Consider the following 16,216-nt stretch of genomic DNA (forward strand, 5'->3'; position numbering starts at 1 on the left):
TGGCCGTTACATGACCTTTTTAGTAGAGATTTTCAATACCATTTTTTTTTGTCACCAAGACCAAGTACCAATTCCACTAGTACTTTTGATACATCAAACTTCCACACAGAAAAAAATGACGGATGATTTTAAAGAAAGACCAGCATATCTTCTAAAAAAACAACAACAAAAACTGCATAAAATTACTATTCTCATTGCTTTTTGCTAATCATAAAACGACCACAAAAGGGCAGCTGATACTGGTACTGTCCCGATTACGATACCTGATATCGGTACTCGGTAATCCCAAATCAAATTTTTTGTATTTAAGCTATAGATTGCTTATTATGTTTATGTTGTGCCAATATTTTCACAATAAAATCTGAAAATGAAACAATATTATTTATGTATTTAATGTCAGTGTATTTATTAGTTACAGAGTTCAAATGAGAGAAAATGTAAATATTTACAAGTCGATTGAGAGTGTGTGCCAATAAAATTTCTCCTTGAACCTCTAAAATGTGAAGTTTGGGGCTACTTTCCTAGTAAAAAAATAATCTGTTGTAAAACTAGTCCTGACGTAGCTTGTTCCTCCTCAAATCAATACCCTGCCTTTTTGTCAATATTAAACATTGTTTTAAGTGGGCCGGAACGCACCGGTACGGAGCTCCGTCACTTATAAAATTCTCCCGGTACGCTTGACAATTCATGTTTCCATCCCCAAAAGCTGTTCTAGTGAGCGCCGCGCTCATCCACGGACTTACATATAGTGTGTAAACATGTAGTATGCATGTACATCACCATGCCCATGCGTGCACATACTCCAGAACTCCTATAGATCTGTGCTTTCCGAGAGAAGTGTGCTCACGTTGTTCAATGCCCCTGCTGTAAACGTGATGCTAGCGCATAGCCCGATGCTAGCCGGCCCGAACGCGCACGTGTACAACCATAGCTCTTGAGTTAAGAAAATGAAATAAAAACGCTACCATGCTGGCCTGGCTCAAAGCTTAAAAAAGACCTCGGTCAGACTCTGGAAACAAAAACAAAACAAAAAAGAGTAAAAACATTAGCTCCACCATCACACCTGCACGTCTCCAGTTTGAGATACAGTAGGAGTCAGCGCTATTTTCCTCCTGTATTTCCAAACGGTAACTAAAATAATTATGAATTGACGCTTTTGATCGCAACATGTTCACTGAGAAGAATACTTTACAGTTTACTGTTACATTGTCCGGTTTGCTGCCATGAACAAACAGCAAATTTGTCCCTGTGTAGCTTGCGGCTAGTAAGCTAGCAAGTGAAGAGGGTCTTCTGCCCAGATTTGTTTTAATTTTCTCCTTTCCTCAGCAGTGCTTTGTTTTGCGGATTTATCCTCGCCATGAGTGTTATCGCAATTTCTGCCAGGTGCAGTCATGACTGCATAACCTCCTCTATTCCTCCTTTTGTTTTGTGTCTGAATAGTGTCCTTGAATGCATCTCTGCATGTCCGGTCAACTCCGGTTGAACTGTTTACTGGAAACTGTGTGGTACCGCCCTTCAAGATAGCATAAGAATATTGTAAGTCCTCTGTAATCTTCGCACTTGTGAGAAGCTGCAGCCATTGTCTGTAACTCACTTGTGCCCGGAATATTCTGTAAAAAAAATAAAACCTTCGAAGGAACTGTTCATCGATCTCCAGCCTGTATGCAGATAATCAACATTCTCACTATCCGAAAGAAAACGAACACGCGGAAGAAAAAGCTTATCTTCCAACACAAGCTATGCTCAAATTAGCCTTGTTTTCTAACTGTTACATGTAAGAGTAGTGGTGTAAATAGGGGTAAATAAAAAACTATTTTCTTTATAGGGTGAGTACATTCCTGTTTGCCTTTAAGCAGGCTAACAGTTTTCTCTGCTTCCTTATCCTATCCTATCATACGTACATCCTCCACACACTCAACTCATTTGAATCAATCAGAATCAAAAACATCAGCATGTATTTTATTTGATTCAAAGCTGAAAGTGTCATGCAGATTTGTCAGTGAACCTCCCTGTTATGGTCAGATGTTGCACAAGTCGGTTGAGCAGCAGTCTGTGACAAACCCAGAACTGTATTTAAACCATGAACACAGGTGAGGAGTCATGCACGACTGCATCCGGGGCGCTGACAGAATGGGAAAACAAACATTAAGTATTATTAACACAAATCTTGCTAGGTACACGATTAGTAAGGTGCGGACAATATAATTTGCCTCAAAAATGTAGGTACAATTACCAGACATTCAAACAAAATAAGTGTTTGCCTTCTGATTGTTCACTGTATTTAATGGCTTAACAAACTGATGTTGATTGTGACGTAAAGTACTCACAATTCCCGTCTGTCACAACCCCACAGACGTCCTCATCTGATGCGCACTTCTGCTCAGTGGCATCACACGCGTTCTTCCCTGGGCCGGGATCACAGTAAAAGCACTTCAGACCTTCACCTGAGGTAAAAAAGAGCAAATCAGAAAAAAAAAAAAAAAAAGTCATAAGGCCAACTTCAAACCTGAAAGTACACCCACTTGCTGTGAAGAGCAACGCAACGCTGAAAGCCAAGAGTAGCAACTTCATTGTGTTGTTCTGTGAGAGAAAAAAAAGTCAATTTTATTTTGGGATAAATAGTTCAACCATAATCCTGTAATTGTGTAATGTTAGCTCGAAGCTATCTGCATACTGTACCTTGTACTGTACCTTTCTGCCAGTCAGTGGTGCCAATTTGTTGTCATTTGTTCTTTTATAGTTGCTCATATTTACTCATCTTGTGTACACACTCATTTTATTATTCAAATATTGTCTTTTCATCCACCCCAAATGAAGTTTACACTTCAAAAGGACAAATTCAGATGTGTACATGACTGTCATCTTAGTCATTCTTAAAGGGCAAATAAGAAAATAAATAAAGGGAAAGCTACACAATTGCTGTATATGTGTTATTGCAGGTCTGTGGTATATGATGAAATTAAAGTCCTGGCCTTAATTCTAAGAATTACAATAGTGTCCTGAAAATCAGAAAACATCAAGGAACTAAAACAAATATAGCACTGGAAATGTTGACCTGCATCTTAACTCATTCACTGCCATTGACAGCTATAAACGTCAAAAATTCACCCCTGGGCGTTATTATTGTTTGATTAAATTCTTGTAATTTTTGCCAAAATCTGGCATTTCCTTTGAAGTGTGATAACTTATAATATTTTATAATTTTATAATAATATTTTTTTCACTTTCAACCGCTCAAAATGTTCACTGGCATCAGACCTATCTATTCATATATAGTTTAAAAAAAAAGTTTTTTTAATGCCCTCTATGGACAATAATAGCAGTATTATGCTAACAGCAAGACTAACTATGCTGTATATATATATATAAAATAAAAGACTAATTTGAATATTTCATATGACATAGTTAGAGGCTCAAACAAGGTCATAAGTCATAACAATATAATTTTTTTTATGCATGCCCAGTTTTTCACAATGGCATTTTTCTGACTAGCACAAAACTCTTGTAATTTTGCCAAAATCAGGCATTTCCTTTGAAGTGAGATAACTTAGTAATTTATGAATATTTTTTTCACTTTCAACCACTCAAAATGTTCAGTAGCATCAGACCTATCTATACATATATAGTTTTTATTTTATTTTTTTAATGCCCTCTATGGACAATAATAGCGGTATTATGCTAATAGCAAGACTATCTATGCTGTATATATATATAAAATAAAAGACTAATTTGAATATTTCATATGACATATTTAGAGGCTTGAATAAGTCCATAAGTCATAACAATAGAATTTTTTCTGCATGCCCAGTTTTCACACAATGGCAGTTTTTCGAATAGCACAAAACTCTTGTAATTTTGCCAAAATCCGTCATTTCCTTTGAAGTGAGATAACTTAGTTATTTATGAATATTTTTTTCACTTTCAACCACTCAAAATGTTCAGTGGCATCAGACCTATCTACACATATATAGTTTTTATTTTTATTAATTTTTTAAATGCCCCCTATGGACAACAATAGCAGTATTATGCTAATAGCAAGACTAACTATGGTGTATATATATATATAAAATAAAATAATAATTTATATATTTCATATGACATAGTTAGAGGCTTAAACAAGTCCATAAGTCATAACAATATAATTTTTTATGCATGCATTTTGTATTCATTTATTAGCCTTTGGCGCCACCTAGTGGATTTTTGTGTTAACACTCTATACACACAAATTCCTCTATTTTCATGTTTATGACTCGTCAAAGAAGCGATTGCATCAGTAATCACGTAAAATGCATTATAACACATCAGGTTTACAGCATATCAAAAACTGTGATTTATAATGGGAGTCAATGAGCCAAAATCGGGCATTATTACAACAACTTCGTGTGAATCTCTCCCTCCTGTTTGGTAATAATTATAAATTACAGCATGGCGCCATTTTGAACTTCTACATTTTTAAACAATCCTGGTAAAATGTCAGGTCCCTAGTGTATTTTTTTCAAATGCTTTTTCTTTGATGAAAAACAGAAAAACAGAAAAAAGCCAGAAAATGGACAAATAACGCCCAGGGGTTAACTATTTCTATTAATTAAACTTTTTTTTCCACTTTTGTTAACAATAGTATGAAAACCTAGAATTTTTTTATTGTACATTTAGAACAGGTATGACATTTGTGATTAATTGCGAGTTAACTAGTTAAGTCATGCGATTAATTATGATTAAAAACTTTAATCGCCTGGCGCCCCGAATTTTGTAAAAATCTTTTCTTCTTTTTTTTTATTGATTCACTGCCATTGACGGCTATAAATGTAAAAAAATCATTTTAACTATTTCTATTAGTTTAAAAAAAATCCCACTATTGTTAACAAGACTATGAAAACCTAGAATTTTTTTATTGTACATTTAGAACAGATGTAAAATTTGTGATTAATCGTGAGTTAACTAATGAAGTCATGCAACAGCACAGCACAGTGACAGTTTGGCCGACTTCAAAGAAGGTGGCTTCAAAGTTGTGATCGATGTGATAAATAGACATCGTTTACATTTACATTTTTATTTATTTATTTATTCATTTTTAAATAGTCGCCGTTCCTCCACCTCGGCCCGACGTCCCCGCATTGTCCAAGTAAGCACAGCCGGGCGGTAGTAATTCAATCATAGCGGTGGATTCACCAGCGACAGTCCAGGTCTCCATCAGGCAGAAATCCAAGTTATTGGAAAGGAAAAACTCCCTCAAAATAAACGTTTTGTTTGTCAATGATCGCGCATTTAACGCGGGATTTTTGTGACTTGTCTGCTTGACTGGAAATTGGATAGTTGGAGCCTAGTTTAAGTTTAAATTGACACCAACATCAATCAACTCAACGTCATCCTGAAATCATGTTCAATCGCTAATTAATTCATTGACTGCCATTGACGGCTATAGACATCATAAATTCATTTGAACTATTTCTATTAGTTAATTTTTTTTCCACTTTTGTTAACAAGAGTATGAAAACCTAGAATTGTTTTTTTTGTACATTTAGAGCTTATATAAAATGTGTGATTAATCGTGAGTTAACTATTGAAGTCATCCGATTAATTACAATTAAAAAATGTAAACATCTGATGCCCCTATTTTTTTTTATAATATTTTCTTTTTTGTTTGATTACTTAATTATTTAAACTCAAGATTAATCACAAATTTTATATCTGTTCTATATGTATAATACATTTGTTTCTAGGTTTTCATACTCTTGTTAACAAAAATGGAAAAAATGTGAAACTAATAGAAATAGTACAAATTAATTTTTGACGTCTATAACCGTCAATCGCAGTGAATGAGTTAAGAATCGGCCGCCAGCTTAATGCTAACAAATAATCGAAAATGCCATTGACATGCTAACTGATGTTTGAACACAACAGCAATAGAGCAACAGATGCAGATAAATAACAAAATTCACAGGCATGTACAGTATTCTTTATCCTCTACAAAAAAAATGCAGAAAAAAATGCAGTCATTTGCAGTACTAGCAGAAATCTATTCTTCTTTGTTTGTGTCTGCATGACTGTGTTACGTTGCCTCCCGGTGGCCAACATGCACAAGATTGCAGCGTGATGCAAAAAACAGTTTATATTCAGTTCAAGTATGTTAATGCTCTGTTTTGTTTTTGTAAGTACGATATTTTAGAGTTTTACTTTCATTATTAATATACTCAAACAAAAGTGTGTTTTTTCCCCACATGGCTAGAACGGATTAATGGCATTTCCATTCATTTCAATAGGAAAGATGATTTGAGATATGAGTGATTAGGACTTGATTTTCATGAAACTTCAAATTTTGTTGACATATTAATGCTGAAGTATAGGGAAAAAAAATCATGCCATGTGACTCTTTGAGGTGAAATTAACTCAATCACTGCCATTGACGGCTATAGACTATTTATTTATTTATATAACTATTTCTTTTAGTTTAACATATTTTTTTCCACTTTTGTTAACAAGAGTGTGAAAACCTAGATTTTTTTATTGTACATTTAGAACAGATATAAAATTAGTGATTAATCGTGAGTTAACTAGTGAAGTTATGCAATTAATTACGATTAAAAAAATTCATTGCCTGACGCCCCTAATTAAAAAAAAAATTATTATTTTTTTTTAAATAAATGAAATATTTGTAATTATTTTTATTTATTTTTTTTATTTTTTTATTTTTTAAAGAAAAGATTATTAAAAATAAGGGCCGTCAAGCGATTACAATTTTTAATCGTAATTAATCGCATGACTTCACTAGTTTCCTCACGATTAATCCAATTTTTTAATCTGTTCTAATACAATAAAAACATTCTAGGTTTTCATACTCTTGTTAATAAAAGTGGGAAAAATGTTAGACTAATAGAAATAGTTCAAATGAATTTTTGACGTCTATAGCCGTCAATGGCAGTGAATGAGTTAAAGGAGTGTCTCAGAGGGGATGGTGCATTTTCAGTTGCCAGTCACTCCCTTTGGAACGACTTTCTGTTAAATATTGAATTCAATAATTAACTCACAATTAATCACAAATTTTATATCTGTTCTAAATAAATGTTCAATATTTTTTTTTAGGTTTTCACTCTTGTGTGAAAAAAGTGTAAAATTAATAGAAATAGTTGAAATGAATTTTTGACATCAATAGCCGTCGATGGCAGTGAATGAGTTAAGAGTCTCATGAAATTAAAGTTGATCTCTTAATAAGACCTAAGTCTTGTGAAAATAGATTTTTGAATTTTCTTTTTTTTTTGTAGAAGATTAAGATTTTTTTTCTAATTAAATTGCAACTGGATTTGAATGAAATTGCAACATTTGTCATCATATCAATGCTAAAGTCTAGAAAAAAATAGTAGACATCTATTTGAAGTAAAGCATTTATTTACGTGGATTAACTGGTCGAAATATCTGTTATCAACTCATTACAAATCACAGCCGGTCTTACATTTAAAAGTGTTTTTATTTATTTTAAAATGTTTGTGACCATACAAAAAAACATTTGCTAGTTTAATCATCAGCAGTGTTGCACAAGTCGCTGTTGCAGCACTTTATCTGGATGAAACTGTTGATTTTAAGCATCTCGCAGTCAGACATGGCCATGCACTTCTGGTAGCGGCCGTCTGGATGAACGAGACGAGGGAGAAGATTTTCAAATTCAAATGTAAAACATTTTCTTTTCGGGGTCCCTAATGATCTAGAAAATCTCACATGGCGCCATGAGGAACTTGGTGGCAGCGCAGGCATCTTTCTCAGGTTTGCACGTCTCCACCGTCAGCTCGCAGTCCTCGTCGGCTGCTTTTGGCACGCAGCGATGGCAGTCGAGAGCTTGGCCTGGCAAAAAAACGCGACAAAAATCGGCTCAAATCAGCAGCGCTCTTGCTTTAGGAATCATAATTACAAAAATGAAAGTCAGCGGAAGAAGACAAGTTGAAAATGACATAAGTGGACATATTGGGCCCACTTTTGGTAGACATGCAAATGTGAACTTGGCGTAATATATTTTTTGTGCTGGAGCAATAGTTTACCGTGTGAATTTGGCAGATCGTTGCGGACCGAGTACGTTGTTTATTACACGCCCCTGGCGCACCTGACAATTTGGTGACAGAAAGTAGACTAGTCTTTAGAGCGGGTTAAACTAGGTCTAAGTTGTGGCGCCGGTGGTGTCATGCGATTTTGGCGGATTCCAGGCACAAGCAGACAAATTCGGCGCTCTGTTTGTCACACAGTGTGAGATCTGGGAATGTAGGTGTGGCGGGAGGGGGTGTTGGGGGAGGTAAGTGATTGTACCTGATTATCCTGTCTTCAAACCATCCACCCTATTTCCACAACAATAGGCCATTTGTCTGTGGTTGAAGTCAATGTGTATTGAATGATGTCTGTAAAAGTCTTATCTCGTGTCTGGTGAACTCCGGGTGGGCTGAGGGCTTTGGGGTTTTGTGGTACCGCCCTTCAAGATAGTACAAGAATGTTGTAAGTGCTCTGAAATCTTCACACTAGTGAGAGGCTGCCGCCATTGTCTGGAACTCACTTGTGCCCGGAATATTCTGTAGAAATAAAAGCTTCGAAGTGACTGTTCATCGATCTCCAGCCTGCATTCGGATAACCAACATTCTCACTACCCGAAAGAAAACGAACATGCGGAGAAAAGATCATTTTCTCCAACAATGTGCACAGATAAACATGCGTTCTCACCATCGGGGCTGTGGCCTTTTTAGAATATCATTGGCATTTGTTCTGTGGAGAATGAGGGACACTCTCACCTGCGATGAACAGCAGCATGACGCTTAAAGCTAACAGCAACAACTTCATCGTGACGTTCACCGCAGCGCAGCCTGTGACATAGCAACAAGCAGATATTGTATGTTACACATTTATGCTCGCAGGGGGATACCTTTGGACTCTCTCCAGGGTGGAACTATCATTGCGTGGAAGATGTTTTGTTTGGCTAATTGTGGAGCCAAAAAAAACCTGACAAAAAAACACCACAAGTCTGCCTGTCTTTTTTATTTGTGAACTGAGGCTACATTTAAATCTTGCTAGCAATTTGTTAGCGGTAAACTCCCCCTTTAAATGAAGATTCAAGGATTTTGAAGATTACTAGAAAACTAAACATAAAGAAAATCACACCTTGTGTGATTAAAACATTGCTTAGCTTTTAAATCTGCTAGCTTACTGTTAGCATCTTTTTGAACACAGTGTAGCAACAGATATAGGCAGATAATATAACAGTACTCGCAGTCGTATATTCTTAATCCTCCATAAACAAGTCAAGTCAAAGTATTTAGCATGAAAAATCAGCAATATAGTCCACGGCAAAATCACCAATGTTAAATTAACACTGACTAGTGTTAAATCTAACACTAGAGAAGTGTTAATGTGTCCACACAAGTGACTGGAAATCTGACACTTTTCAAGGTGTTGCTTTTTCTTTCTTTTTCTTTTTTTACACTTAGCAACACTGTATAGTGTTAAACATCGACACTGGTAAACACTGGGTAGTGTTGAAAATACTCTATACTAGTGTCAGTGTTAAAAATTTAACTCAAACTAACACTTCACTATGGTAAAAGGAGTCATCTTTTATCCTAACAGTGCCAGAAAAACACTGTTTACACCAGATTTCATCCAACATTGGAAATTTAACACGGACAGATTTGCTGTGTGCCTTTAAATATACATACCTTGTATTCTTGCAGGTCTCTGTCAGTAAAAGTGATGACCTCGCAGTCCGGCTGCTTTTTATAGACGCACAGATTTGCTCGTTCGTCCCTCTGAGTTGGTCCGGTCCACCGTGGTCGGGGGTCAATGCTGGCGGATCGCCTTATGTAAGAACGTGTGCAAATATGTGTCTGTCGAACACTCACAGTGATATATTTTGTACATTCCTGTCGAGATACAAAGGACACACGGATGTTGGTCAAAGGCTCGCCAGGTTTCAACCTCAGACAAATGTTGGAGGAGCTTACAAGAAAAAAAAAAATTATGGATCATAGAAATGTCATGGCAACGATCCATCCTGTAGTAAAAATCAAAAAATGTGTGCATAATAGAGACACCCCTAAAAATGTTCATTTATATGTCCCAAACGATGATTTCAAAAAACTTTAACATGATTTCAAACTCGTCTTATCATATTACCCTTAAAAACAAACTACTTACAGACAAAAGCTTTTTCACGGCAAGAACGAAATCCCGAGAAACAAATTCAGCAGTGAGGGGTGCAATGACCTCAATGTCAGAGAGACCAAACAACCCGTACACAGACACACAAAAAGGCGAGCAGTTTCTTTGGGCCCAGTTTGAGTCCGCAGTTTATTTTTCTCTCAAAAAGACGGGACGCTCCTTTGAGGACATCATTGTCCAAATTCTGGGTTGGGAGTGCTTCTGGGTGGTTTTAAAGAAGTGTTAACAAATGTCACTCTCGAAAGGTCCACCTAAACAGAGGAGGAGGTTTTGTCTGTTTTCTTTTTTTTTATTATTTTTTTTATTTTTTATTTTTTATTTTTTTTATTTATTTTTTAATTTTTTTATTTATTTATTTATTTATTTATTTTTGTTTTGTCTGTTTTCAACCATGTCCGTACATCTCTCTGCCAAAGTGTGACCACTAAAATTAGTTTTGCCACCGGGCAGATAAACAACCGGTTGGTATGTAGAACAGTCTTTTAGATTAAAGATGATCCGTCTTCAATGTAGCTGTTGAGCAGATGTTACCTTCAACTAGTGCCCATAGTCATCCGGACCTATCTCTGAAACTTCTTGAGATGTTTATCACCCTGCTTAGTGGATATCTTGGCCTTGAATACAAAACGGTCACTTTGCCACAATTCATTTGACTGTCCTAGAAGCGAATGCTACGCTAGTTGACAACTTTGAAATTTGTCTTGAATCAGCAGAGAAAATGTGGCGACAACGAAACCAACATTCCAAATCTGACGCTCGGAGCCCAAGACGGCAGGTGGGTCAAGTTTGACCCAGAGCTGCGGTCACACCAGTGAGGGCCCCTGATTTCATGCCTGGGAATGGTGCTAAAAAAAGAGACCCCCTCCTTTTGGAGGCTCCAGAAATGTGAATCTCTGAAAACCTGAATCTTGAAATTTGGATTCCGACTTTCCAATTCCGAAGTCGTGAATATGGCGGACGCCCATTCCCGTACATTCTCAATGGGCAAACACCCCAACTCCAATCCTATTTTTTCTATTACTATTTTTTTCAGGTCCATTTACTCAGGTTGGCTACGTACATATTTTATTTAGAGCTGTTACTTGTATCAAACCTTAAAACAATTGCTTGCATGTAAATAGTTTTAAAAGCGTTCTTCCTTCACCCTCTATCTGCTTTTTAATTATCTTATCATAGGTTAGAAATTTCCTCCAACCTTTTTTTACAGTCTCCAATTTCATTCCCTCTTCTGTAAAATTGCCCACCTCCAGCAACTTGTAGTTTTGAAATGAAATTAAAAATGAGTTTAATGAAGCTGGAATTAAACAAACAAGCCTGAAACCAAATATAATCAGAATATGTAGCATATGATAATGTTTGCTTTTTGCCGCTGTCATGTGCTGTATTTGTAGAAGCCGCAGGCAGGAAAACTGTTTTCCTGTCTTCTGTATTTAGCAACCTTAAAGAGTTCAACCACATCAATCCAAAGTCAGGTGAGGAGAAGCCTCTTAGAAAAAAAAAGGTGTCATTTTAGCCATTTCCAGTGCTTCCGATCACTAAATGAGACCGATGGACGACGCAAAAAAAAAAAGTGCCCGCGGCAAAATTTGGACGACTGTAAAACTCCAATAATAAATCAGCTCAACAATGTTCGAACCTCAAACAAAGGCGCCCCAGCTGGCAGAAATGTGTCGATGCAATCCTCTGCTTGTGAAAATAAAAAACAGCCCTCTGACTGTATTGTGAGCCAAAGTCCCATCTCAGCAGTGGCCCAATGTAAGAGAAAGTGCCCATGTGGCAAAACGTCTAAACCCGCCATTGTTGTGCTTTTGTATATATCCTCGGAGCCAGGCTGGCGGTGGGGGTTTTGGAACGGCGACAACTGTGGAAAATGTCTCAGAGCTCGGGAAAGGTGAGTACCCGAACTGGAGGAGGCCACTCCCCCCAAAAAGCTCAAATAGTAATAGTATACTACCTACAAATACTGCTGCATTACGCATGCCAGGTCAAAGGTCGTTACAAGCAAAGCCGTCTTTTTTTTTTTTTACATCGTTGTATATTGGAGGTGAATGAAGACTTGAAGACACCAAGATGTAGTAGTGATGCGTTTAATGTCCACTTTGCTGGAGATGAGCTACGTTCCGTGTTATAGATTTAATGACTGTTAAGGATTCGGACAATTATATACCCAAAGACACAAGAAAGAAAAACATATTTGTCTGAGAGTAGGCAGTTTTGGAAGTAACTCAGCGTCTGACGGTGTTTTCATGATGTACTCTTAGAGTATTGCTTTTTTTTTTTTTATTCGGTCACAAATTATGGTGCGTATACAAGACAGGTGGAAGAAGAAAATAGAAACTACCACAGGCTCTGATCAATGTGATTTTAAACCTTCAAAAATAAATGGCTTACGAAAAAAAATCACCAGAAGTACGAAAATGCTATCGCGTTTACGACTCTCCGATTAGCTATTTTATGATAACTTCACGATTACCTAGATGTTCCAATTTTTTTAAATCAATCATCCCCCAACCACCGGTTCGCAGCTCGGGACCCCGTTGGTACCAGGCTGTGCAGATAGATTGAAAAATAAAATACTTTTTTCTGATTATTTTTAGTAGAACAGATACTTCCCAATAAACAATTATTTTCCAATCTGGATTATATGTCGACAAAAAATTGGTTAATATCATTAACTGGTCCCTGGTGGGATAATTTTTTTTAAGATGGCTAGTGCTAATGCTAGCTATTCCAACACTAACCTGGCACCTTAGAAATAGTAGGAACATCTGAGAGCATTACAGAAAAAACACAAACATACGCAAATAGGCACAATTTTCTGTGAATAGTGACAATTAATAAATTGGTGGTGTTTTACTGTAATACAAATCCCTGTTATGTCGCTAATAAACTTAGCGTTAGCTTAACTCATTTGCTCCCAAAAACGTATACTGTAAATACATTCTATTTCAAATGTTTTACGTGTCCCAAAGACGTATTTATACGTTTTTTTATGCTAGCGCATACAGAAGGCTTTGATGCAGTCTCTCAACTGCAAAGAATAGTTGAAGAAATTGTAGTTATTATACAAACGGCCAGCAGTTGACAGCAGAGCAAAAGAGATCAACCACGGCTATGTTGAAAAAACCCTCAGTTACTCAGAATTCTAAATAGATGTGTGAAAATTTTTGAAATTTAGCTATATTCTAATGCTAATTGCTGCAAAACGGAAACTTTTTCCTGATGAAAAAAGAGACTTTCTTTTGGTAGGTTTCATGTTTTTGATTGCTTCAGTGAAAATGGCTGGGAGTGAATGAGTTAATACCACTGTGGCAGGGTCAATCGTAAACATTATTATGTTTTTGTCTTAAGATTGTGACGGTTTACCTGAAAAGTCAGAAGAAAGTGAATAGTTGTTTGTTATGTGAAAAATCATGAATCGGCAGGTCTTCAATGTACATGTAAAAAAAAACAAAAAAAAAACAATCAAAACTATTGTAATTGGGAACTCGTCCAAACCAACACTGTGGACCACTTCCGATGGCAGATGGTGCTGTTCGAGGGCAAGGGCTTCACGGGCCGCAAGCTGGAGATAGTCAGCAGCTGCGACAACTTCCAGGAACGCGGCCTGGTCAACCGCGTCAACTCCGTGCGAGTGGAAAGCGGCGCCTTTGTGTGTTTTGACCACCCGGACTTCAAGGGGCAGCAGTACGTCCTGGAACGCGGCGAGTACCCGGAATTCCAGCGCTGGAGTGCTCTCAACGACCACATGGGCTCTTGCCGGCCAATCAGAATGGTAGGTGGGAAAATATTTGGTGGGGGAAGGAAGATAAAAGTTCCGCATTGGGGAGTCATTGACATGCTTTATGCTTTGGAGTGAGTGGAACAATGCACCACCACTACATCAAGCAGATGCACTCTTGAAAGTGTTGGGTCAAAAATAACCCAATTTTGGTACAAAAAGAAAAAAAAATTAATTAATTAATGAGTTAGTTAGTTAATTAATTAGATCGTTTATTTGTTTATTTTGTACCAAAATTGGATTTTTTTTAATTTTGTTTATTAATTAATTAATTAAAAAATAAAAATAACCCATTAATTAAATTGGACCGACCAGCTAATATATTTTGAACACGCAGTCATAAAAAATTAAAAATAAACAACATTTTTTGTACAAAACAACAACAACAAAAGGTCAAATAGGCCCAAGCAGCGGGTCGGTCCAATTTTTTACCAAAATTGGGTTATTTTTGACCCATACGTTTTTATTGCTGGGTCAAAAATAACACAGTTTTGGTAAAAAATTGGACCGACCCACTGCTTGGGCCAATTTGATCCAATTTGGAGGGGGGGTGGCAAAGACTTTCTGGATTATTCTTTTAATCTAAAAAGTTGGGTCAAATGAATAACCAACAAAATGTTTTTGGGTTGTGTTGTGGGTTATTCGTTTGTTATTATTAAATGCAATTTTGGGGGTTGTTTGTGGGTTATTTATTTGTTATGTATTATTCAATCCAATTTAAAAAAAAATTATATATTGAACCAACGTTTTGAGTTAAATTAATAACCCAAAAATTTGGGTCAGTCCCATATCGACCCATACTGGGTTAGTTTTGAGCCAGATTTGTTGCACTTCAATTCTGCAATATCTACACGGTTGACTTTACCACTTTCTTTTTTTATTTTACATTGAAAAAGTAATTACTTAAATTAAGTAATTAATTCTTTGGTCCTTCCTCGGGTCTCCTGACGGCCTCACGACTCTGGCTGGAAGTGTTCGGTTTGGGATTTTTTAATAGGTTCTAGGTGAACTAATGAATACACACACACTCGCACGCACACACGCACATACACATACTCACCCACATACAAAAAAAAAAAAAGAGAGCAATGATGATGACATGTCAAATCGGTAAAATTACCGAATGAACAATACTGAGCTCTCCAGAAAAAAGAAAAGAAAAAGTAATTACCTATTTTGACAAATTAAATAATAGAAAGTACAATAAAAAAGTAATCAGAAAACTAAATACTGTACTGAAGTACAACCTAAAAAAAAAAAACTCCATTATTTATTTGTACCTCCTTCCTTGCGCTTCTCCTCCCCAGCACGGCGAGCACTACAGGCTGGAGGTGTTTGAGGGAGACAACTTGAGCGGACAGCACGTGGAGCTGAGCGAGGACTGTCCCTTGCTGCAAGCCAGAGGCCTGACTAAGAGCTGCGTCAAGTCCCTCAAAGTATACGGAGACGGAGCGTACGTACAACACGGCACGCGCACATTCACATTCTGTGTTTCCATATCAATCGGCCATCTGTTACTGTCTTGACACTCAGAGGAGCCAATGGAGAGGGAGGAGGTTTAAGGGCAGAGCAAGGGGAGGGGCTTTTTGGGGCTGGGATGCTGGAAGTATAATAGCGACTGGAAGTGGGAGGAGGAGACACACACACATGGGGAATCCATGGCGATTGGCTGCATCTTGTGTTGTCCAGAAATTTCTGTAAAATAAATCCTTCGAAGGACCTGATTCACCGATCTCCAGTCTGATTCTGAAAATCAACATTACGCGGAAAACTCAAGGATCGTTTTCCAACACTACACAACCATACATTCCATTTGTCTCCGCAGCTGGGTGCTGTACGAGGAGCCCAACTACCGCGGTCGCATGTACGTGGTGGAGCGAGGAAGCTACGGCAGCCACACCGAGTGGCAGGCGGACAACCCCAAGATTCAGTCTGTTCGCAGGGTCGCCAACTACTTCTAGGATGGTGGACAGAAGCTCTTCACCGACGTCTGTATGGAAAACAGTCAAGGCTGAAGGAACGTACGACACGCTTGCCACATCACTTTTGTACCGCCTAATTCAAATGCTACAAATAAAGCAAATGTATGCCATATTATTATTTTTCATGAACTAGCTAGTTGAGTGATTCCAAACCTAACGGGCAAGCAAATATGTCACAAAAAGTGTATCTGCTGATATAATAATGATCTTGCATCAATTTACTGAAATAAATAAATACAATTAAATACACAGAAGGGAAACTGCTGGA

General features: G+C 37.1%; 2 protein-coding genes and 1 long non-coding RNA gene across 3 annotated transcripts; 1 reads left to right on the forward strand and 2 right to left on the reverse strand.

Moving 5' to 3' along the window:
- Positions 1-1,711: 1,711 nt before the first annotated feature.
- LOC144044439 (uncharacterized) lies at positions 1,712-3,820 on the reverse strand. Its single transcript, XR_013291273.1, has 3 exons — positions 2,523-3,820; positions 2,328-2,444; positions 1,712-2,122 (listed from the first exon to the last, which is right to left on the reverse strand). It is a non-coding gene; the product is annotated as an uncharacterized LOC144044439 (long non-coding RNA).
- A 3,623-nt stretch (positions 3,821-7,443) lies between these two features.
- ly97.3 (lymphocyte antigen 97, tandem duplicate 3) lies at positions 7,444-9,833 on the reverse strand. The gene is made up of 4 exons (XM_077559286.1): positions 9,684-9,833; positions 8,763-8,834; positions 7,711-7,833; positions 7,444-7,622 (listed from the first exon to the last, which is right to left on the reverse strand). Exons 2-4 carry the CDS (start codon positions 8,809-8,811, stop codon positions 7,510-7,512), a joined length of 285 nt encoding a protein of 94 aa, XP_077415412.1. The 5' UTR covers positions 8,812-8,834; positions 9,684-9,833; the 3' UTR covers positions 7,444-7,509.
- Positions 9,834-11,931: 2,098 nt separating this feature from the next.
- LOC144044705 (gamma-crystallin N-A-like) lies at positions 11,932-16,216 on the forward strand. The gene is made up of 4 exons (XM_077559284.1): positions 11,932-12,076; positions 13,712-13,960; positions 15,274-15,419; positions 15,792-16,216. Exons 1-4 carry the CDS (start codon positions 12,056-12,058, stop codon positions 15,925-15,927), a joined length of 552 nt encoding a protein of 183 aa, XP_077415410.1. The 5' UTR covers positions 11,932-12,055; the 3' UTR covers positions 15,928-16,216.

The sequence above is a fragment of the Vanacampus margaritifer genome, chromosome 2 (assembly GCF_051991255.1).
Source record: "Vanacampus margaritifer isolate UIUO_Vmar chromosome 2, RoL_Vmar_1.0, whole genome shotgun sequence".
NCBI classification, from domain to species: Eukaryota; Metazoa; Chordata; class Actinopteri; order Syngnathiformes; family Syngnathidae; genus Vanacampus; species Vanacampus margaritifer.